At 40.6% G+C, this 24,919-nt stretch overlaps 1 protein-coding gene across 2 annotated transcripts in view; it reads right to left on the reverse strand.

Moving 5' to 3' along the window:
• Positions 1-24,919, reverse strand: part of ptprn2 (protein tyrosine phosphatase receptor type N2) — a 148,965-nt gene that overhangs the window by 121,793 nt on the left and 2,253 nt on the right. For both annotated transcript variants that reach the window (XM_085171846.1, XM_085171845.1), the window contains exon 2: positions 8,040-8,090. In XM_085171846.1, the coding sequence (XP_085027972.1) occupies positions 8,040-8,090 (51 nt within the window). The remainder of the gene's footprint in view (positions 1-8,039; positions 8,091-24,919) is intronic.

Below are 24,919 nucleotides of genomic sequence, written 5' to 3' on the forward strand. Positions count from 1 at the left end.
TTCTGGGCTTCCTGTGTGGCAGTTGTGGCTTTGAAATGATAATTATATTTATGCATACTCTGTAAACCACATGGAAATACAGAAATGAATAAAGATAAATCAGACTTTCAGATGAAAACATACCGCCTGTTGAATATGCCTGTGGGGCATAAATCTCTATTATTACATTTTTCCTTCCCCTGAAGAGCTCGTGTCTTTTGTTAAACCTGTTGTAGCATCTTTTAATACTTACAGTTACTTTACTCAGCACTTCATACATGATTATTCCTGGATTTGCCTCCTGAGCTCTGGCGCTCTTTCTCTGTCCTTGCAGATTTTTTTTTTTGTATTGTTTTGACATGATGGATTTTGTAGTGGTTACTTAAGGTGTTTATGCTGCAGTTGCACTTGTTGCTGATCAATAGAAGCATCGCCTAAATAGCTTAAATCTGAAATAAAGTGTGGATGTTTCAGACAATATTGGCCCGAGTGGAGGAAAGATAACCGCCAATCGATACCACACTGTTGGTTAAGTGTTTAATAGTGTGCCCCGAGGGAAACATGTAGCACTTATCCGCTGTACTTTAGCCTAGCTTATGATAGCAGTAAGCCACAGACTTTGGAGAGCTGCATCAAAATAAAATGCATTTCCCAGGTAATCACATATGCTTTTAGAACAACGTCTAGAAAAGCATTCCCTGAAGACAAGGGTAAAGATTTGAAGCATTGCATTAAAAATGAGACATGACGGCAGGAAGTCAGATGGTATGTGTAAGGATATTAAATGATCTACCTAATCTACAGTTCATACTGAAGCATCTTTGTTCAAAATCTTACTTTTTTTAAAATAAGTTAGGGGAATTCAGTGGATGGCTTTCATGTTTTATTGTCTCCAGTATTAAACAAGTAGGTGAGTTTAGCCTCATCTTTTGCACCAAGTGAGGGAAATAAACTGAGCTGGAATCATTTGAATTTTAGCAAGAAATACCCAACTGACAGCAAACAGACTTTTCAACCCGCCAAGGTCTCTTTGAAGACGGGAAGATTAGCTAGTGCGCATGCTGATACCTGTCGTAGTCTTTTATTATATCATATTTTTACAAAAAAAATAAAAAAATTAAAGTCTCATCACATATTAGCTCATTCTCGCTAGCTACAGTTAATAAAATCTGCAAGGAAGCAGTTAATTGTAATTTTAGCTGACAAATTAATGTTAAATTATAAAATATTGTCATGCTAAAGCTCGGCGTGAACAAAGAAAGCGTAGCTGAAACGTTTAGACAATCATTTGCACCAGTGGTTTAGGTTTGCCTTAAAAGGGGTGAATATGTTGCTATGGATGCGGTAAATTTGGGGTCTTATGTTCGTGATGAATAGAGATTGATTAGTAAAGAGCTGTTTTCATGCTTTTGAGTGCAAAAATAAGAATGTGTTTTTATAAGCACTGAAAACGATAGTCAGTCACATATAAAATGATGCAACCCTTCCCTGCCCTCAGCCACCCTGCATGGCAACAGCCCGGGTGAAGAACGGTTGGCCCAGCCCAGAATAAACCAGGTTACTCCTTCGGGGACCTGAGGAAGAGTTGATGTGGCAGACCTAGTTACTCCCACACATCATGTGTCTGTGCAGTAGATGCTGCTCATCAGGAGTCCAATGGAGAATGACAGAGCAAGACTGAGTGTGCCGATGAGGCAACTAAATAATGTTTCATTACTTGCATATTAGGTACATTAATCTAACATTAGTCTATTTTGCCTGTATATATTTTCCTACAGTGAACAAGCACAGCGCAGTAATTGCGTTTCAGTTGGAGACGGATTCTGTGAGCAAGGCAAAATAAATAAATAAAAGCTAAAAGGAAAATACGACTAGAGGCCAATCTTGCATGGGGATCACACTGGCTACATGCTGACGCTCCAGCCTATGAGTACCCAGAGTTTATTACTAAACTGTTATGTGATAAGATGAGTACTCGGTACCCGTGGGCTGAATTTGGTCTTCATTTTGAACTCACACGCCTGGTAAATTTTGCGTATCCAGTCACAAATCTGTCCACTTCCATACAAACAAACACACGAACACCTGCCAAAGTACTCAAAAACATATTTAGATGTTCCTGCCTCGAGGTGCCTCGAAGATCATATTCTGCCATGATGACGCTCTCACACACAGACTCACAAGCTGTGCTGCGGCTGACACCCACCCAATTATGTGGCATTTTAGGTGTAGTTTTGTGCTAAAGTAGCTATAGATGCTAGTTGTTGCTTGATATTTATAGTGCAGGCATGAGTGGCATCATTGGTCTCATCTTTGTAAAATGTTGAACAAATCTTTAAAGATATGTCTCTGTTCTCCAGGTATGTGGTTACTGCAGCCACAATTATTAATTTTGAACCCTTGTAGTGTTGCCACAGAGTGCAAAAACCAGTTGATTAATTGATTAGTTAGCTGACAGAAAAGTAAAGCAAAAACAATTAGGATGCACTTTATCTGTTACTTGGATAAAACCAGCCACTGGATGACTCACTGGGCTGGAAAATATCTCAGTAATCAATAATGAAAACAGCAATTAGTCGCAAGCCCAATAAAGTGTCCTGACCTGTGCATCAAAGCATTAAAAGTCATTCTTTACACTTAAACAAGAGGTGTTATGTCACAGCATGATGTCCATTTTTGAGGGCCAGCTGTGGATATGGAGGTAGGGTGTTCTAGCTCCTCGAGCCAGCATGTCAAAGTATTCTTGGGCCAGACATTGAAACCGGTATTGTCCCTGATGCCTAGTCAAAGTTCGATTAAAAGCACTTAATACTAGAAAAAAGAGCTTTCATGAATGTATGTGTGAATTGGTGAATTAGACTTGTAGTAAGGAAGCAGTTTGAGTACTCAAACAGAGTAGAAAAAACGATCAGTCAATTTATTACCGCGATAAAAGACCACATATTGTGACTTTACAGTACTAGTGGTTTATTGTCATTAATCAGATTGTTTACTGTCAATATGCAATAGTTCCCATGTACAGTATCACTCTTATCCGGTCGTTAAGTCTGACGTCACTAGCTGTGTCTGGGCCTAAACTCCGCTGCAGGTCCATATATCAAACTGTAACACCTGTTTAGTATAGTAGGGTTAAGCTTATAGACTAGATTCGAGAGGAGTAAAATAAATTTGAGAGAATTGAGTGTTGAACAGCCGGCAGATTTATTACAATGTTACAGTGGTGCAATAACCCAATGTAAACAGCATAGAAAATTAACAGAAGATCAACAGAGAAGAGCGCTCTTTTGAAAATAACAACAAAATAAAATAAAATAAAATAAAATAAAATAAAATAAGTAGTCTCTTTAGACCTGACTCCTGACGAGCAGGATATTGGGAGTTCAACAGTTTCCCAGAGAAACAATCCGTATCAAGTAAGCAGTTTTTGCTCTTGCTTATCTGAAATCCTGCAATTCGAAGTAATTCAGACCGTAGCTCTACTCCTGCATCCAGAACAGCTGGCCACACTGCTTTTGGATTCGCCAAGAGTTGTCACAGGGTCTGGCTCGCCATCCATATCCAGAACCACTTCAGATCCAGGATCACAAAAAAAAAACCAGTCTGCACATACAGTACAGAGCAATAAACAAAATAGTTCTTAACAGTTTTTCTAAATAAAATGAGATCTCATAAAATTTTCAAAATCAAGTACACTGTTGTTTTAACATTGTTCTGTTTCTATGAATTCCATTTGTATTGCTTTACAGCATTACAATCAATTGTATTTATATACCCCTTTTTAAGGCATATGTAATCACATCATGAAATGTTTGTAACGTAACTAGTTTTAAATAACTTATTTACATGTATTAACCTATAACTGAAATGAAAAGTGCAGAAAAAGCACTGGACAACATTTATGGCTAAAAGAAAAGTGCATCCTGCGTTAGTTTTGCGCATTTGTGAAGATGCCCAATCAAATAGACAATAAAATAAAATATGACACTCCATTTCACACACAATTCAAGTACTCCGACTGGTTTTAGCTTTTTTAGACAATACAGACTTCGCACTGTTGCAGTGTTTACCACATGTAAAATTAGCATAAGTTTTCCTGCTAACTTATCATCTCTAGTAACTCACCGGAGTTCCCAAGAAACAAACACACGCTCTGCCTGGTTTTGGTCGAGAGTAAAACACATAAAGGCCTCTGAAAAGTACATAACTTTAAGTTAGAGACTGTTAAAAATACTTTATAACACTTATTTTATACCGAAAGACTCACTGTGTAGCTTGTTAATTGCTCTCGGTTGTCTTGCTCCGTTTTGCCTAGCTTAATGCAGCAACGTGCTTTTGTTGCATTCACTGAACTACGGAAAATCAAAGTGTGTTCAAGGGGTGTCGGAAATAATAATACCAGGAAAAAACAAGAAAATACTAGTAATCATGTCTATAGGGGTTACAAAACGATCACTATGGCATTACTAAGAGTTGAAAAACTGTCTAAAGTCTTTCATCTTTAATAAAATGATCAGTGTTCTGCTCTACCAGGTGTAACAATTGAGTTTAACATCCAGGCATCCATGAAAACGGAATTTATGACATTTAACGGAGTTAGAAGTTAGCAGGAAGTTAGCTCGCTAGCTTCTATCTAAATACAATATAGCATGTCCTGACTGCGGGGTTTTGGAAACAAATTAAAACGTACAGCTCTGTTATCACTTCCAACATAAATGAAGACAGAAAACTAAACAGCAGTGACGTTTGTAGGGTTACTGAAGTTTGGCTAGCTGGTATATAATGATGTGCTACGTGACTGCTAGCGACACAGCTATGTTAGCATAATATAAACAAGCTAACTTTTTTTCCACTCGATAAAAGTTAACGTGAGTGTTCTCGGTGGTCAGGAACAAATGCATGGCAGGATGCTGTAAAAGGACCAAACTTCAGCCAGGAGAACAACTGAGATAATCCATCCACAATACGAGGTTAGTCATTCATATACTGCTGCATGGGCTGGGCTGTAGTTACATCCTAAGGTTTTAAAAACTGAGCTTAAATAAATGATTAGCGGTAATAAAAGCCGAGGGAGGTCAACAGTGATCACTGACTGTTTTAGGAGCTTTTTGAGATTAAATAGAAGAAAATACAAAACATTAAACATGTTAACAACACAAAAAGCCATATTAAACGCAGACTACTTTAGGCCCGGAAGTAGGATTCGTCACGTCATCACTTAACGACCGGATAGGACGTTGTTCACAGGCAAAAAAAATCAGCTTTGTTGCAAGTAAACTGTAAATTCAGTTGTTTTCCATGCTAAATTATTTGGTATCATTTTGTTCTTGGTAGCTTTAAGTGTGAAGGAGTTTTGGCATCAGTTTCAAATCAGTGTTCCTTCAATAGTATGCAAAACTATGCAGGAAGGTTTTTTCAAAATGTAATCGGATCATGCATGAGTTATCTATGATGCACGCTGGCTTTGTAATCATGTTTACAAAAATCTGAGGACATACACAAAGTTCAAAATCGAATGTTAACTCGGGTCATTCTCATCCTCTTCCTCTTATTAGCATATTAATAGTCAGTTTGATACTTTGTGTTCTGTTAGCTGTAGTTCATGTTTTGCATATAATTCTGCTGCCTGAGAAAGTGCTTGTCTTCCTCTCGTTGCCTTCATCTTGTTTGTGATACAGATTTCAGGATGAGTCTGCAGAAAGTAATTGAAAGGTGCAGACAAACAAACAGGCTCAAAGCACAGGCATTTAATCATTATGCCTGCCAGGACAAAAACAAACACGTGGATATGAAACCGCTCCATACACGTTTGACCCTTCCCTGACTTCCTGCTGCTGCTGTGTTGAATACATTAACCTTTCCCGACGACTTTCCGCGGAGACGATCCTCAATATCGACACGCTATCAATCCCCTTTAAAATTACAGCCCGCTGCGTGAGCCGCCTGAATGCCACACAGTGAAAAGCTATGACATTTCCCCTCTGTTCATCCGGTGATGCATTGTCATGGCGACCACTGAGACAGACAGTCCCGTGCTCCATGGCGAGAAGGTTTGCAAATGAGGTCGAGATCATGTGTGGTTTGGAGAAACTTCAGAATCGGGAGGGGGGAATACAAGACGCCGGCATCAATCATGAGATGAATGAGATCAGAGAGCTTCTGTGTGTTTATATTGTGTGGTATTATTGTTGCAGCCTGGCTCACATTCAATTTTGTAGCTTTTCTTAAGTATGACTCATGCTGTATGTCTAAACTAAGAAGAATGCTGTGAGCGGGACCTTCAGTCTCCATCTATCTATATATAAATCTGTGAGCGATTAAAAATAGCTTAAGGCTTTATCTGCAGGTTCGGAGATGTTGAGACTTTAACTCCACTTTGGTGAACCTCACATTTACAAAATTTAAAACACAAGCACTTACAGCAATGACTCCAAAATTTCACTTGGTGCACAACTCCAGTTTCATGATCAGCACCAACATTAAAACTGCTGACAGGTGGACCCAATAGCATTTTGTTCCAATGTGACGTTTCGCTTGAATATCTTGGATGTGGACATTCACGTCAATGTTATGCTGACAGATACCAGTAACTTAAACATTGCATTGCAAGCAGAAAAACTGACATTTTACCACAGTAAAGAGTGGAAGGCATTGGGATGCAATCGCCATACGAGGATTTGCTGGCACAAGTTTGACTCATGGAGGCTCCACTCATCAGGAATTTCATGACCCAAGGGATTCACGGCCAGTGTCAGTGTGTCCAACACCCCGGGCCACCCCCAAGAGAGCAAGCGTCCATGTCTACAGGCCAATTCTGTTTAGGTATATGAAGGAAACTACACAGTGTTGGATTTTATTGTTGCAGCTAATTGGTGTAGATACAGCACCGTCGTACTGAGAGCTTTATAGTTAGCAGACTGCATTTCCTATAATATCGTGTACTACAGACAACCAGCTAATATTATAAGAAACCAGGGGTCTGAATTCCTTCCTCCAATTTGCAACACAGACATGCACAATACTGTACTAGCTTCATATGGAGCATGCTTGCCTAGAGAAAGCTGCTTTTAATAAGGAAAGCGGAAACACATCAGAATACCAGAGTATTATTTTTGTCCGTGATTCAGTTATGATCAAGTGACCAGACCTTTGTTTTCTGGTACTCATTCCCTGTAAAGAAAAAATTAGACGTAAAGAGAAATCATGGAGCAAAAGCTGTGATATAAAAGTCAAAATAATTTCTCACACACAGTTTAAAACAAAGTTTAGTGAGATATGACTATTTGTTGACCTTTTGTATATCGAATCTCCCACAACCAACCTAAAGTGACACTACCAAAAACCAATAAAAAGATAAACATCCACCCAATTATTGAGGTGTCTGTTCTGTCTGCAACCACACCTCCCTCCTATAATTTGTTTGATTAGATGTGAGAAACCCAAATGAGCATTTTTTAAAGACCTTTTTTAATGATTGGTTTCAGAGCTTTATGGTCATTTGTAATGATAATTACACTCTCAGTCATATAGGCCTATAGACTGGTTGGCAACCCTCTGGCAACCTCCAGTCATTAGGGATGAAATGTCTATTTCCTCACTGTTAAATTGGTCACAAAGTGGATGCTGCATCAAAACCCTCTTTGTGATTGCGTTCCACAGTTTGCATGGAAGAGGCCAACTTGTCTGCAAACATTTGCCAACTGCTCACTAAGAGAGCATTTGCCTTTAAAGTAAAGTTACCCGTATTGCTTTTTTGCTCGAACCAACATGTTTCAAAAGGTGTAACCTTTACTTTGACGGCCTCTGATTCCAGTTTGTATTGCTTTCTTCACAGTTTTACTAACCAGTTTGCAAGCACTCTTGACAAGTGAGCATCTACCATGCAAACTGCACGTCACCACAGCAAGTCTCCACCAACCACTTCCCAACATGTTGGGTAATACACAACTTTCCTTAGCAGTTGGTAGTCTCCAGCGAGTCTTTATGCCTGTGTAACTTGATAAAATTTTTCAAGTGTCCTGTATATGATAAAAAGAGGTATGTGTACATGAAGGCGGACTTACCGTTGACGCAGAACTCATAGGGTGTACAGAGCTCATCTTCAAACAGGCAACCTGGAGGTCAGAGAAGGTGAAACAAAGAGGAGACAAGAAATGAAAGCAGCTCAAGTCGTTAAAGTGTTTGTCTTTGCTGCGGAGAAAATGCAATGCCAAATTAGCTACATTTTCTAAATATGTGGCAGAGCTATAAAAGTGCAGCTTAGGACTACATTAACTCTAGCCGTAGGCTTTGCCGCTAATGGCAGAGCCATCAATCATCAATTAGTGTGACTTCCCCTATCCTGTCTCTGACACTGATACCCCAACTCCATGGGCAGCGCTTCCATTTATGAATGTTGCATGAATATTAATGAGCTTTAATGCTTGGACTAAGAATGGGTGTTCCAGACTAATAAATGAACAGATGGCAGAAGCATTATGAGTAGCTGTTCCCTGTGTTCATATCTCTCTCATGTGGGAGTTGCGGCGAACAGAGGACTGATTGTTCTGCTTGCCGATCTGCACAGGTGATCCTCTACATTTACACATTTCCAGGAAAAGGCTGAGGCGTGAAAACAAAAACAAAAAGGCAAAATGAAAAAAAAAACTTCTTCTGAAGTGTAATTTTCTGTCTTGTACGGAGGAGGTGTTTGCACATTCAGGATCAAAATTAACTACACAGAGCACAAGATTTAGGCTAGTTCATTGAGCTCATGATACACTACTTCATGGCGTTTGCAGTGCTGGTAACACACGGAGAGTCTGCAAACAACTAGGTTGAGCATCAGTCCTGTTTCTTCAACTCTTTTATCTTTGTTATTTCCCCTCCCTCCACTCATCATGCAGAAAATTGGATGCACCCTCTTGGCCCGGTGGCCTCGATGGACAGCGACGAGCAGCTTGTGACCGTGAATGAAGAACAGGCTGAGTAGGAGGAGAGGTGTCTGTCAGACTTCTTTAATAACGAGAAGAGATAGTTGCGGGATGTCGGATAATCAATTGGCACAGAAAGGGCAGATAATAAGGACAGGTGTGGAAGAGAGCGGAACTTTTCAGGCTTTGCTTATCCAAAGTTTTTTCAAGTTTCTTTTCTCCCAGTTGGACGTGCGGGTCATTATTCTGTTGCATTATTAAAGGCGTGGGAACTGGAACTTACAGGCACAGTGTGCAGCCATTTTGTTTAGGAGTCGAGGGCACATTTTATGAAATTACTCTTTTGCAAGGTAATGGCTTCAATGTGTCAGCAAAATTGCTATTTAACGATGTAGAGTGGGGCATCAACACAGAGCTGTAAGGTCGCTCAGCTCTCTGGAACAAAACTAAAAGGCAGAATGTCCCAAACTGAAGAAAAGGAACTTACTGCTCTAAAACCAAGACCATGAATTGCTTTTCCAACTCATTGTACCTGAATATTATTCTGCATCATAACGAGTATATACCTCATTTTAATGGACACATTATAGGCTAAAGGATGCCTGTATATGCACCAATATATTTTTGGAAGAGTCATTTTCAGTTACATTTGCAATTTACAAATAACTAAAACCACAACTCTAATGCTCATGGTTTAAAACCTGGGTTTTAGTGCTGGGCTTTTCTGTCTTATATCAGAAGGTTTGCGGCAGAAAATAAACAGATGATAAACTTTCTGTATGCTCCCTGACGGATCTGACGGATAAAAGGGCAAATATTTCCATAGTTGGTGGAGTTGGTGGAGACCAAAAACAGAGTGACAAGTAGAGTGAATCATCCAGACTAGAGGCCTGAAACAAAAATCCATATGAATGTTAATGGTAAATAGTTTCATCTGTAGATTTGAGACAACTTTATACAGTTTTATCAATTTTAATATGGCAGGGTTGTACTTGTACTTGTTGGTTGTACTTCTACTGCGAATACTTCCAATCATTGCTTACTATCAACACAGATACATTTAAAGAGGCTAACAAAAATCTAAAAAAGCCCCAAACAGTTACACTTTTGCTCAAGTTACTCTTTATCGTGCAGGCGGTCAATACTCATCGGATTACAAATGTTGTCCTTTGCAAACATATTCTTCATATTCATGCTTTATTATATATGAAACGTTTATGGTGATTCGGTTATCATGTACAAAGAAAAACTCAACAAATGCCCATCGAGCAGAATTAGGCAGATACTTGCACAAAATTAACATTCAAAGGATCTCCATCCCCCCAAGACACCCTCAATCCCTCAAGAGCCACTTATGCCAGCTGGTGTTGAGACTGTGTCCGCACAAACACGCCCCAACAAGTCTCACAACAGCACTGCTTACCAAACACAAGTCAGAGTGAACACAATGCAAAGAAATCTATCGGAAAGACTGGAGAGAATGGACTAAAAGCCAAAACAAATTAGAGAGATTATGAAATGGCAGAAAATCCCTTGACTGTCAGAGGCAGAAATCAGAAACATTCTAACCAGGCATAAGGTCAGTGACCATAAACCGGCAATGGAAGATACAAACAGAAACAAAACTGTGACAGGTGAGGTTGAAACAGAGATGCATTTCCTCTTAAGATTAAGATCCTCTTAATTATTCAGTGACGTGAGGACCACTTACTTCAACCAGTTCAGATCTGTATTTCAGTGAGCTAAACAACATGAAAAAATTAGAAACAGTCCAAGGAGAAGGACACGGGACCTATCTGGCTGCCCAGCATATATCAAAATGACACAACCTGAGGGAGGACCAGGACTGACATACACCTGCACGTGTTGTACTGTACAGCTGTTTACTGAACTGAGAAGAAATTAAATGAACTGATACTGATACTGTTTTTTCTGTTGATATCTTTTGATATATTTCAAAACTTTATGTATACTGTGAGTGAATGAATATTGAATGTTGTCATGTTTCTTTTCCTAACGGTGCTATCACTTGGTTTAGCTACATCTGTCACTATAGCTGTCTTCCCACTGCTATGTCCACTGTGTTAGCCATCAACAGTTTGTCCAGCTCTATCCTCTATGGAAGTGCCACAGCATCTGGGCTCGGTCATTCTCGACCAACCAATGGGGCGTGGCCTGTTTTGACCTTGGGATCTCCAGGCCATACCCAGCACGGATGTTCAATTTCCAGTACCACGTATGCCCTCCCTGCTAGCGTGTTGCACCCTGCTAATATGTTCTGGATTGTGTCAGTAGCCTGCACCTGTTGTATCACCTATATTAACCTCTAGCTCTCTTCCACAGGGTGTCTTTTATGTTGTTATTCTCCCCTCACCCCCATCCAGTCCGGGCAGATGACTGAGCCAGGCTCTGCTGGTGGTTTCTTCCTTAAAAGCTTAAAAATGAGTTTTTCTTTCCCACTGTTGCCGAGTGCTTGCTGGAGAAGCATGGGCCATTACCACTCTTGACTGAGTCATTTCACTTTCTGATGATGAACATTAATTAGAGTTCAATTAATTTCTTGGTTAATCAATCAACAGAAAAAATTAACTAAAAAAGTTTGGATAGTTGATTAACGATTACAGTTAAAGCTTCTAAACTGAGAGGATTTTTGCTTTTTCTAATTAGGCATCACTTCCTGTCAGTTTGTTGTTTCCACAAATTAAACAATTTTAAGACATCACCTTGGGCTTGAGAAAAAATGAAGCTCTGACATTTTCTAGACTGCACAAACAATATTCACCTGCCAGCCCTAATTTTCGCACGACTCTGTTTAACTTACCAAGACTTTCCCATTTAGCTTGAAGGTAAGTGAAAGAAGAATTTACACCAAACTTATAAAGCAGTCACTTAGAGCTGAAAGAGTCAATCCCTCTTGACCATGCACATCTCAGCACTCCGCAATTAGTGTCAGTCCATTCAACTTTACTTCCTCATCACTTCCCTGCTTAATTCATGGGGTTCTCTGGGAAGCCTTGTCAGCTCTCAATATTAATTACAACTTTCCACTAATAACACGTCCAGTCGAGCATAGTTAGTCAGACTGTATGTGTGTGCGTGTCTGCGTGTGAGATAGGCAGGGACATAGAATTGATAACAGCACAGCCCCTTTCTCCAACACCGTGCCGAGATGATTAAAATGGCGCCTTTTAATTAAAATGCAATCACAGTGGATGCTGCTGATTACCCCAGGCAGAAAAAAGGACTTGTCGATGCTGAGGGAGGAAAAAAAAAAAGGAGTCCTTGCTATATCTTGATGACACATCCTGACAAAGAACAGCCATGCTCTTTTATTCAACCCAAGGCCTACAAGATAATTTCACAAACACAATGACCTTTATGAAAACGTGTTACGTTTGGTATTAAGTACTGAGGCCGTGTCAGCCTCGTCACAGATCAATCATGGCCTATCTGTAGCCGCTCTTCAAGTCAAGTAAGTGCAGTTACAGACGGATTTAAAGGGAAATGATTTGTGCTTGTTAGCCGATTTTTAACTTAAGCATGTGACTTTTTTCCTTCGACCCATGTGAGCAATGCAGTAAAAACATGTCATATATCACCTTTCACACTGTTATCACTTATCTTTGTTATGCCGGTTATAACAATGATCTAAAACATACCAGCAATTGTGTTTCCAATCAAAATTAAGGTTTTGGAGCGCCCCAGTCAAAGTCCAGACTCATATCTGATTGAGATGCTTTGGAGCCCGTTCATACCCAAAACCCTCCAATGTGGGGGAATTTTAAACAATTCGGCCAAAATTCCCCCCACAGTGATATAAAAGACTCACAGCCACAAACGTTTGATTAGCTTTAGGTTTTACACAGGATCAGGTGCATTTTGTATTACTCAGGTTATTTTTGTTGATGATTTATAAGATTTAGTGTGACAAATATGCAAAAAACCAAGAAATCAGGACTCTTTAGAAACTATTATTAAGATTTAAAGATAATGAAAGTAATTGTTAGTAGCTGCACTAGATGAGAGCCGACTACAACTGCTGTAAATATGCAGAAGTTTCCGCTCCCAAAATAGATGCTTTGTGACCTAATTTATAAATGCTGTATGAAGGGAGACTCCAGAAGGTCACAGGAGTTACTTCACAGTTTTTTAACAAGATGCAGCGGTAGTTAGAGGCCTGTATCCTCAAGAGACGGTAAAATAGGAGGTGTATCAGACAGAAGTGCATAACTACATGTGCTACAGTCACTGTTTGTCTCTGTCTGCCTTTCAAAATGACATTAACATCCTGTGCAGACTTTGCATAAATAACACCTTCAGAAAAGCATGCAACAATGGGAACTTGGATGGGATCTATTACCCTTTCCGAGACCTCTACATGCAGCACAGAAACACTTTACAAGGATGTGTCCTGTCTACTTTGTTACAAGTAACTGCTATTTAGGGCAGCAAGTGCACCGACCGTGTAAGTAAACAAGGAGCAGCACATGCACAAGCAAAAAATTATTCACCTATAACTAAAACCACCTGCGTGCTGGGACACAGCAGCATGCGTATCTCCCCTTGGGGGTGTGAAATCAGAGAGGAGTGAAAGGCTTGTTTGAGGAAAAGCAATTACATACGTTTCTCATTAGAAAACAATATAACCACATTATCCCACAGTCAATCTCCACCTGAGCATTATAATGCTATTAAGTACACATCCCAGTGCACATTTAGGTCTCTAAACGTTTGGCTGTGATTGGCTGACCTTGCCCGGAACATTAACTATGTCCCTATGAGGCAAAACCCGAAGCTCAACAAGAAGTCAGAGGCCTGATCATCCACTTTCCCTCACAGGTGGTTGGCCGGTGCTCGGGTACCATCTGCGATGTCTGAGGGGCCAAGGAGAACGCTGGGAGCCTGGCAGCGAGAACAGCCAATCCCAAGGCCTGCTGCAGTTAAGGGCATATTTCATTCACTCTCTGGGGCCACCAAAGTATCTTTTATTATAGATATAAGGTGCGACCAAGGACGCCTGGCTCATTTTTTTTAAATCACAGACAGCTGTACCGTCAGCCAAAAAAGCCATTTTAGCACAGCGCGGCGGGTGACAACTGCAATAAAAGTGCAAGTGAATTGAAAAGGGAGCGTGGCTGGAGCGGGGACAGAAGAGAAGAACATCACCTGCAAGCAAATTAGCATCAGCTTGACACCATGTCCGCAGATTTAAACAGCTTGTGTCATTAAGGCGCTCTCCTGCTAAAATTAAAGATGGCTCCAAGCTTTTCTCTGCTCCAAAAGGTCTGTTCTTGTCAAAAGCTGCATGCTATGTGTCAGCAACTGAGCTCTGGTTACCTTATCACGATCCTCTGTTTTTTTATACATTCCCCCCACACGTTTTCATCTGAACATGGCAGGACGCTGCTATAACAGTTGTTTAAATAAGACAGTGACATTTTGTTCACCCACATTTCATCAGGAAATTATTTTCTCTGGGGTGAAGGACAAAATGAATAATTCACTTTAACACCACAAGAAAATACAGTAATTCTACCATCGAGGCTTCACTTCTATCACTGCATTAGAGAAAAAAAATACCCTTTTATGTCTAAAGGAACAGTTTTCTTCTCAAGGCTAAGGTGAGAGCTTTCTTGTGTGCCCAATGTTTGTGAAGCAGCCAGTTAGCATAGCTTAGCTTAGCTTAGCATGTTTAGTTAAAGCACTGTAAAAGCTTTAGGTTAAACGATCATGAGGAAAAAAGGTTTCACAGTCACACTAGTGCAGCTGACAACTCTTCTGTACATTAAAAAAAGTAGTAATTTGGACCTGGACAATCAACTTCTGTGCGAATGAATAAAGTGTTAATGGCTAAAAAGAACAACAAAATATGTAATTAAGTCTGCTAGATATCTATCTCTCGCTGCTTTCTCCATTGAGCACATTTCTAATTGACCTCCAGCTTTTCACCTGTAGTGTATACCTTGTTAATAAGTGAGCTTGAAAGTCTGTGCTGTTGGGTTATTTTAACACAGAGCTAGCTGTTTGCCCTTGTTTACAGATTTTGTGCGAAGCTAATTAGCTTTTAGCCGTAGCTTTTTTAGCATTTTAGCAAGATGGCACATATAGATATTATGGGACTTTTTCTTTAGTTCAAAGCATTTAACAGAAACTAAATCTAAAAGTTTTTAACCTGAATTAGGAGCTTGGGGGTCAAAGTCAGGGGACTCTGGGGTCACTTTGACTGAAGAGAGATCCTGATGTGAAACCACCTGGCATCCAGAAGAGTGTAACCAGACACAATTCCCTCAGAATTCCCAGGCAGGCAGGTCACTCTCAGTCACTCAGCTGCCAGCTCCAGGCGACAGCCCAGACAACGGCTATGAATTAAAGATGGCAGCATCACTGCGGCAACAGAGGACCCAGAAATAGGCCGGGTTGACCTTTTTCCCGACCTGCACTGAGTGATTCAGACATTTGATTTTCTCCCTTCTCCTGAGGTGTGATTGAGTGTTGAAAAGCAGAAGTGGAGCGAGTGAAACAGCCTCTTCTTTCTTATGTTCCAAGGAGCTCGAAGTGAACCAACACAAACTGCCCTGAGGGGAATATCTAATCCTGCAGGTGAGGACAAAGGTTTAACTCTTGAGTGCCAGCTGAACCTCGATTAAAGTGCAGGTCAGTACCACGCCTTGGTGTTTGGACTTTACTGTCCTGCAGATGTGACATCGATGACATGCAAATGGGAGTGAAATGACATCTTTGTTGGCCTCAAGTCATTTATGTGCCTGAGTGGTAATTTCACAGTTTAAAATGAAACTACTCAGCTGTACCACCTGTGGAATTAAACGCCTTAAGATGAGATGAGAGGAAATTGATATGAAACTGTCTCCATGCCTCTCCCTGGTCAGAACACCTCTCATCACTGAGGAATTGGATTTTTATGGCTGCAGTTGGTGCAGACACCCAAAGGCATCACATTTCTGACTCAGTGAAAATACTGTGGCAGTGGGGTGTGGTTTTCTGGCTCAGCTGTGAAGAGAGGAGGGAAAGTGATTCGTTTGAGGAAGGTGGCACACCTGGTGTGCGTCTGCTGATTAACCTCTCTTCTTATATATAGTAGGGCAGGAGCACAGCAGGCGCTGAGAGAACCTTTGAAAAGAATGACGACATAAAGCGGAACGGGCATTGATGTGTATGAGTGCGTAACAAAGAGGGCAAAATAAACAGGGTGTGTGTATAAACTGGGACTGGCCAGGCCTCTTTACACTGAGGAGAGCCCTCAGTGGCAAGGCTACAAACACACATAATCAAAAATTGCACACATAAAGCCCTTCTCTTAGCTGGCTTTAAGTTTGGAAAAACCAACATAAACTGAACAAATAGCATTCCTCCTCTAATATTTTACCTTACATGCTTCTGCATAATCACCCCATTGCAAGATGAATATCAATATTAGGCTATCGAGAAGGGAAGGCAGTCTATATTCAGGTGGATTTTAAATGCTGAGGTATTCAGCAGTATCCAAGTCCCATTATTTAAATTTGTGGCCCCCAGGGTGACCGCAAAGGGGGTTAAAACACACTCATTTTAAACTATTTATGCTACCAACTAGTGCCATAAACAGAAATATGGATGTTTATGTCCTGTTAGAAAAAAACGTTTTTCTCTCGATGGATGGTTGTGGTTTAAAGGAGCCAGTTGAGGTGGTTTATGTATCTGACTGGGATGTCTCCTTGATGGATTTCGGGGAAGGTGACTGGGAGGAGGCTACAGGGCATACTCCAGACTCAGTCGAGAGATTGTATCTTTCAGCAGGTTTGGGAAAGCCTCAGTGTTTCCCCTGATGAGCTGGAGGTAGTAGCCGAGAGAGGGAGGCCTTGACGTCTCTGCTGAGTGTTTACATCGTAACCTGATCCCAGAGAAGTGGCAGAAGATGGAGGGATGCACGTACGAACAGTCATTTTTTCTCATTAGTCCCCTATTTAAACTGTATTAAGCTTTAAAGTCATGATATACTGAGCTAGCTTATGATAGCTGTTAACTTAGCACTACAGCTTCTTATCAAAACACGACCACTTCTGGCACCAACAAAACACCAAGGTGGTGACCAAAAACCAAATTCTTGGCCGTAAACAGAAAGTAGTCCATCAGCCAGGAGGCAACTTGGCTGATCATTAGCATTCATTAGAATTTGTGTTTCTGGTGACCTGATGAAAGGAAGCACTCTAATCCTGGGCCTTCTTTAAACCTCAGTTCTCTGTTAAATGCTCCACCTGCTTGCTGCTAATTGTACGTGCCATGTTGTTCTTTGTCTTTGCCTCAAAAGATGCTAAAAACCTGCCGATGAACGAGCTTAGCAGGATGCTACCCAAACTTCCTAAGAGATGGTAGCTAGCTAGCTACTGAATTTAGACCTCATCCACAAAAAGTAGGTGAAGTTGTGCACCTTCTTTGTTGTAGACATCATCTTGGGGGTTTTACAAATGATGCTCAATGATCCTTTTTCAAGAGCTGAAGGAGATATATGTTGCTAATGTACTTCAAATGAGACAGTTGGTCACAAATATAGGAAAACACCCATCTCTCTGTTGCTTTTTTCCCTTCGAACAGTCATTTTCCTTTCCTGCTGCACTGAGAAATGGCCCAGAGTATTAATCAGCATCCCCCAAAGGCGAAACCGGATTGTTACTGCTTTAATCACAGCTGAGATAGTATAGATTAATTCCTGTGCTCAGCTCACAGCTTTCAGAATCCTCATTACTGTGTTATTGTCCTCATTATATATCTTAGCTCCGCCACACAGAGGTGACCTTCACTCTGACCCCCTTACCAACACCAGTTAATTTGAACCTTGAGAAACGCCGTCCACTCCTCCTTTTAAAAACCGATGACGTTTTCAACACTCGCTGTGTCAGGTGTGCAGAGGAGAGAGAGTGCAAAATGGAGCACGTTCTTTGCACTGTTGTTGGCACGCAAGCGGGAAAACGCCTTCTTTGTTTGTGTTTTTAATCAACGTAAAGGTCCAAATGCGTCATGTTCTTACACCTGACAAGTCTCAGAGGAAGAAAGAGCCTCTACTGAACTATAAACTAATTTTAGCGTCTAAAAGAAAAGCAGACTTCCCCTGGAACATGTCGCCTTCCTCGCCTCTCTGGCGGCACTCCTCCTCCTTGACCCAGAATATCTTCAAGGTTCACCTTGAACTGAAGTGAGCCTAACGAGATGTATCGTCTCGACACGTCTATCTTGACACAGTTCTGACTTCATTCCTCTCATAAGCTGCCGACATTTGTCTGGAAAGACACAGGAACAGCCAGCCGCCATGCTCCCAACACACTCCTCTGAGCATCTGTTGAATCACAAAGAAAAACCACACTCCGCCTGTTATCACACCAGCCGTGGAAGCAACCCAGGCCATGGATACACAGCCTGCTTTGTTTTACGTTTTTTTCCTTGCACGTTCAAGGGTACAATTGTGAAATCAACTAAAAACTCAAAAATACCAGTTTCCCAAACTATCTGAAAAACAGCGTTGCTCGAATAGCTTATCAGTCTGCGATTCATGTCATCCTGAAAACAAGACTTCCAGCAGCTGTGTGCCTGCAAAGTGCGGCTGAGAAGAGGTCCTTTACAACACCGTATGCGCTTTATTAGCAAGAATCAATAGATATATATTATATTCAGCAACAGATGATGGCAGAACTGTTAATGTTAGATCAGTTACACTCGTACTCAATGCTGCAGCTGTTGAGTTTATTAATTTGGAAAAACAGGCTTTGCAAATAGCACACCAAATGCTTATTTAACCATCATGTGCTGCCATGTGCACGAAGAGGGGGATGTACCGCACAATGAAAACTCATCCAATAAATGGTTTGCCATTTATTAGATGAGTCAAAGCCCTTAGTGAATTGTAGAAGGGCTCCTCATACGAAGTGTCAATAAAGGCTGAGCTGAAGGCCGGCGCTTTGGCCTGACCCTCCACCAGACCAGTCAAGATGACTCAGACGTCCTGAGAGAAACGAAAAATGCACTGTGACCTTTACTGAGAGAAGGAGAGCCATCAAAGCCGGGTTTTATTAGTCTGGCAGTCATATTAGTTCTCGTCCTTATATGAATTTTAACTTAATTAGCAATTTTGGTGGCAGAGGAGTTTTCATTACTAGAAAACTCATATACATACATGCATGAGGTGTTTGACTATACCTTCTTCTGGTTTGGCCCAGAGTAAAATATCTCAACAGATGGATTACAGTGAAATCTGGTGCAGATATGTTTGTGCAGAAGAAGGTCTTTGATCACTTGTTTGCGTTATCTAGTAGCTTCCTCAGGTAAGCTCTCCTCCGTTTTAGGCTATACACCTTTAAACATAACTGCCCACACTGGCACTATGAACTTGTTGTGGTTTAATTCAAAGCACCAAAGAGAACCTCCCAACTCCTCTTCTTCATACTTTTTTGTCAGCAGCAGATATTTCTGCATCAAATTTACATTTTCTTTGTCCATGTATTTATGGAATGCGCACGTCAATTTCAGGGGCATGCCCACTTTATCTGACAGGTGGATGCTGACAGAGGTGGCTGCTGTGTGCGAGCTAATTCGAACTACTGACAAAAACCTCTGGGGTGGGTGTCGGAAGTTGTACTGGTGTTTTTCAAGGAATTATCCAATAAATAATATGACTTTCTGTGTAGTTAATTGTACTGACAGCTAGGGGTGGAGGCAGTAGCTTCAAAATTATATCACAAAATTTAAAGGAAATTTGCAATGATGATAATTATGGTGAATGCAGTTTGCAGGCAGCAGCATTTATTAGTGCAAATAAAATAAAGGGCGTTTTCCATCCTTCTTTTCCAATGAGCTGCTGTCAGTGATGACAGACTACCTCATCTGCATCTATGGCATCTATTGCCACAAGCAGCAGCAGTATTATAGTGCAATAGTAGTGACACACCATTATTTATAGTGACAAACGATAAGTCAAAAGCAGAAATGTAGCCCAGGTAGTGTTTTCTCTGGAAATTTTAAGTATAAAACAACAGCTTAACACTTTAGTGTAGAGTAATTAAAGTAACTGAACTTTGCAACTCTTATATTGTCACATAATGCTGCTTTTCCATCATTTAACTGCATCAGTAATTCCCATCCATCGTTTGGTCTTTCTGTCATATTGAGTGCAGTGAGTGAGCGCTCCGGTGACACTCTGCTGAGTCATTTGTTTACTTTTGGGTCGCACATCACCAGCTGCTAGCACCTCCTCCTCATGTGTCTTCATAGCTTAGTGGTACTCCTGGTGTTTTTTGTTTTTTTCAAGTGGTGAAACGAGTTTGTTGTTTCCACCTTTATCACCTTTGTTCACTATTTTTTTTTTTGAATAGTGTACAAAGTGTAGCCTACTTTGTTGGAGGTTGATGAAGCAGTACCGCTCAAGACTGGCACCCGCTCTCGCTCTCAGACGTTCTCGGGCTTGTGTCATTGTGTGGGCTAGGAAGCAAACTCATAAACCACTGATATCATATAATTACACTTTTTTGACCATGTAAAAATGTATTTATACCAATATGTCTGGGGACAATATGATACGGCACAGCACGCTCTAGATTTTAAGTGAAATTTCTGTAAATTCTAAATAAAATTGTCCCCAAAAATTAAATGAAAGCAGCCAAATTATTACAATTGAGGCTTAAAAACATCCAAAGCCTTTCTACTGTGTGATGACTGGGTTGATCTTTCATATACAGTCTATGGCAGGGGTGGGGGAACTCCAGGTGTCGAGGGCCGGTGTCCTGCAGGTTTTATATGTGTCCTTGATCTAACACAGCTGATTTAAATGGCTAAATTGCCTCCTCAACATGTCTTGAAGTTCTTCAGAGGCCTGGTTATGAACTAATCGTTTGATTCAGGTCTGCTGACCCAGGGTGATATCTAAAACCTGCAGGACACCGGCCCTTGAGGCCTGGAGTTCCCCACCCCTGGTTTATGGTAACGGCTTCAAATACATTGCACCTGCTTCTATAGAGGTTTTGCATACTGCACTGGTGGACAAGTTAATGTGGCATTAACTTCATGGCAGTCACTGAGAAAAGGATTGCTAAAGTCCCAGTCACGCAGACCTACAGACTTGTCAGTGATCACCCCCTGGCAACCACCTGTTGCTAGGGAATGATGTGTTTTCCCCAACTGGTGGCAAAAACGTCCTAGTGTTTGCTTTGGTCGCTAGCATGTTGCTGACGTCATAGTTTGAATGGAAGTGACTTGTCTACTAACCCTGTCCAGCTACTCTCCGAACTATAGCAAAACAGTGATAAGTGAGACAGAGCGGAAATGGCGAGTCAAAGTTGTGCCGACCTGTTTCAAAATTCATTTGACACTTTTTTGAGTTTTTTAGTTAGCAAGTATTTGCAGAGAAACATGAGGAACTACAGACAACCACAGCATTCTGCAACCAAAGCAATGCCAAGAGTTTTTTGCTGCTTTGCTTTGTTTGCCACCCAGTTCACCCAGTGACACCGAGCAGCCTCCAGAAACCGCTGCCAACAGGTTGGGGGAATGCACATTTTGTGCCTTAGTGCCACAAAAAAAAAGACATCCTAAACCACGCAGCATAAAGGATGAAAAAAGACAACTTGCACTGAAGCAAGATGTCCTGCTTGTGTATGCAGACTTCACCATGTTCATAATCTGTGCTGTAGTAAAATATCAATCCTAATACTGTTGCACATTTCGATCGTCTCTGTTGATTTATTACCACTATGAGATGCTTGATTACCACTCAGTCCTGATATCTATTGGATGACAGAGGGCTGTGGCAAAATACATACAGCTCAGCAGCCAGTTAATCAAATCCCACTTGTCTGGGTATGTTAGGCAGTGGCTGCTGAGAGCCAGCTGTAAAGAAAAAAACAACAGACAGACAGCGCAGCCTTAAAGCACATCTCCAATGTACACATTGGAGAAAGGTCACGTATCAATCAATATATCCTCTAACACTCCTTAATGTGTGTGTAAAAAGAAAGTAGGTTTCCTAAAGTGTGTTGAAGGGGGGAGTGGAACAGATTTGCTCAGAGGCTGTTACAAGCCCCGCGTGTCCATGTTAAACTCTGCTCAGTCTGATCTCGGTGTTCCTGCTAGATTTGTGTGTGCATTATTAGAATCGTGACAACACCTCGATAGCAGCTAGACTGCTCTGCTTTCCCTTTATTAAATCCTCAGAGCTGCTCATAACCTTTAAAGGATTAATATTTCTTTCTTTTATTATTTACATATAGTAAATGTTGCTGAAAGTACTTTTTCTTTCTCATAAGCAGCACCTGCAAGCTGGAGAAAAGCTACCTGCGTAGCTAACAAACACTGGGATTTTTTCAGTAGTTGTATTGGGATTCAAGTCACTGCCAAACCTCTGCAAACAAAGCAGAGATGCTGAACAGAATTTTAACAACAATCCCGATGGAAATACTGATCGCAAGAGTGTTAATGCGCAAAAGTTGGTTTCTGCTAATTTTCTATTGGCTACAATCTGTGCTGGAGTCAATAAATTCATTATTTAAATTATGCTTTTTCTAACTTTGTGTAAACAAGGCATTAACCTTTCAGCACTCTTCAAATAAAGATGAATAGTTGCCAATCCTTTGATAAAAATCTTTCTGCCTCTTTCATCAATTACGAGCACAGCAGGCCGTCGCGTACACTGAGGCAAAATTAAAGTGTAAGAGTGCTGTTAAGCTTTCTAAATGCTGCTGCCTTTTGGTTAATTTACAAGTGCTGTGCTTTTGAATTACATCTCACTTTCAAGGCGACAGACTCAAGGCTGGTTAGTGAGTCACCTTGGTGGGAACAAGTTGGAAACGCGTTAACCAGTCCATGACCTCTCCCAGTCTTTGGAAGACCAGAGCGTCCTCCCAGAAGAAGACGCTGAGACGTCAGCAGCTGGGTCAAGGCAACAAAATGGCACGCCGTGTGAGCGAATCTAAACCAATCGAAAATTTTAGCGCATCACAGAGACAACGAACAGCAAATACAGGAGGAACAAAGGGTTTAAAGTTTCCACAGTGGTGGGTAATGGTGGCATGTTTTAGGCTATTTTAGGCATTGCAGCTGCCAGGAGAAAACAACATTTAACTTTGGGGAAGTTTACTTTTATCTTCTTTAGGATTCAAGTTTTGCAGTCAAAATAGTTCAGGTTAGAAAACAGAATTGCTGTAATTTAGTTTAGCGTTCTGCTTTTAAGCTGATTAATTTAGTAAATTACTACAACACGAACCCACAAAACATCAGTTAAAATACTTCCTAGAGTTGGCTTTATACTTTCTTTAAAGTATTTGGAAAAAAGTCCATCTACCAACAAAGCTGTTAGATAGATTAACTAAATTTTTCTTATTTATATTTCATTTACATTTGTAGTCATTCAATTTTTATGCTACATGTATTTCTGACTCCACAGTTATGTTGCAACCAATTCGTTAAGGCTTAATAATTATGATTGTAAACGCTCCACAAGTTAAAATGCGATTTAAAACCACTAATATTTACTAGATATTGCTTCTCTTCTTATCTGTAGGCAGTATAAAACATGGATGTAGCTCCTCAGTTCAGAACAGCCACAAACCTGCTGATGGCAATAGCTGTGGTTGTAAAAACACTTCTAGTCTGTTGGAAAACAGCTGTCAGTCTTGACATCTAAAACACTTTTCTGCTAAGTTCATGAGCCCAGTCACTCAGGACATAATGAAAAAGCAGCAAAGAATGAGTTTATTCTAATCTCGTGTTTCTATGTTTTTGCTGTTGTTATATTATTACCAGGGGTGGGAATCGAGAATCAGTTTAAGTAGGTTCAGAGGTGTCCAACCATCAAAATCCTCTGCCTCCAAGCTTATCAGGCCCTTATTACAATGCTGGCATGTTTTTCTGCCAGTTGCATTGATTCATTGATTAAGTCACAGAGTGTACAAAAAAGGTGCTTTCAGCCAATAATGACACGACCTATATGGACAAACATACTGGGGCACCTACACATTTCACCTGCTGGAACTGCTATGTCATTGAAACCCATGTAATGAAGTTCCCAACACACATTTTTGGTGCTGATGTTAAAGATTATATTAAGGCTGAGCCTCTTGTCTCTATTTTCTGTTTGAACTCTAGAATCTGGTTAGATTTCAGTTTTTGTTACTTTTCTAATCCATTGCCCTGTAAATTTTTTTTCTAGATTACTTTATATTTGATTCCCTGCATTTTAGTTCAAATTAGCCTTCCTGGTGTCATCTCATACATCGCTGTCAAGTGTTTGTCTCTGTTATGCAGTTACTCTCAGTTCTACTGGTCCTCTTGAGTCATTACTTTCATTTCCTTCAATATTGCCAGAATTAGTTTCAGCTGTGTCTTGTTATCCCGATGTTTCCAGTCTCCCTGATTACCTCCAATATTTAATTGAAGCCCCCGTTTTCCTTAGAATCTAGAATCGTAAGGCGTTCTTGTCCATCCATCTCTGTGCGTGGGAAATGAAATAACATAAATTCTGTGGTACTTTTATTTATTTATTTTTTCTACTTTGTTTTGTTTTTTGTTTTTGAAGTCTGCATTCGGGTCTACAACCTGCAAACCTTGACAACGTGATCTGCCACTTTGTAGCTCAGTTGTTGTGCTTCCTAAACACTCCAAGAATATTTCTTACAGCTGATTGTGAAACATCAAATCTCTAGAGAGAAATTGTTGTTGCAACATTGGCCTCCTACCACAGCACCATACTGAAATTCAGTGGGCTCTCTAGAAAAACACATTCTTTCACAGTGTTTGTAGAGGCAGACTTCATGGCTAGGTGCTTGATTTTATACACCTGTGATAACGGGACTGAAAACACCTGAATTCAAAGATTAGGTGATGTTAGCCAGATACTTTCCCCCCACATAATGCAGCTTAAACCTGTATTCTTTCTAATAGCTAGCAGTGGGGGACTTGTACAGCTTTACTTGATCTATGACCTCAGTAACACTCCCCCGATAAGTCAATGGTCTCGTCACCAGTTTTAAGTCTTCTTCTTTAATGTATTAAACATT

The sequence above is a fragment of the Neolamprologus multifasciatus genome, chromosome 9, assembly GCF_963576455.1.
Source record: "Neolamprologus multifasciatus chromosome 9, fNeoMul1.2, whole genome shotgun sequence".
Classification (NCBI taxonomy): Eukaryota; Metazoa; Chordata; class Actinopteri; order Cichliformes; family Cichlidae; genus Neolamprologus; species Neolamprologus multifasciatus.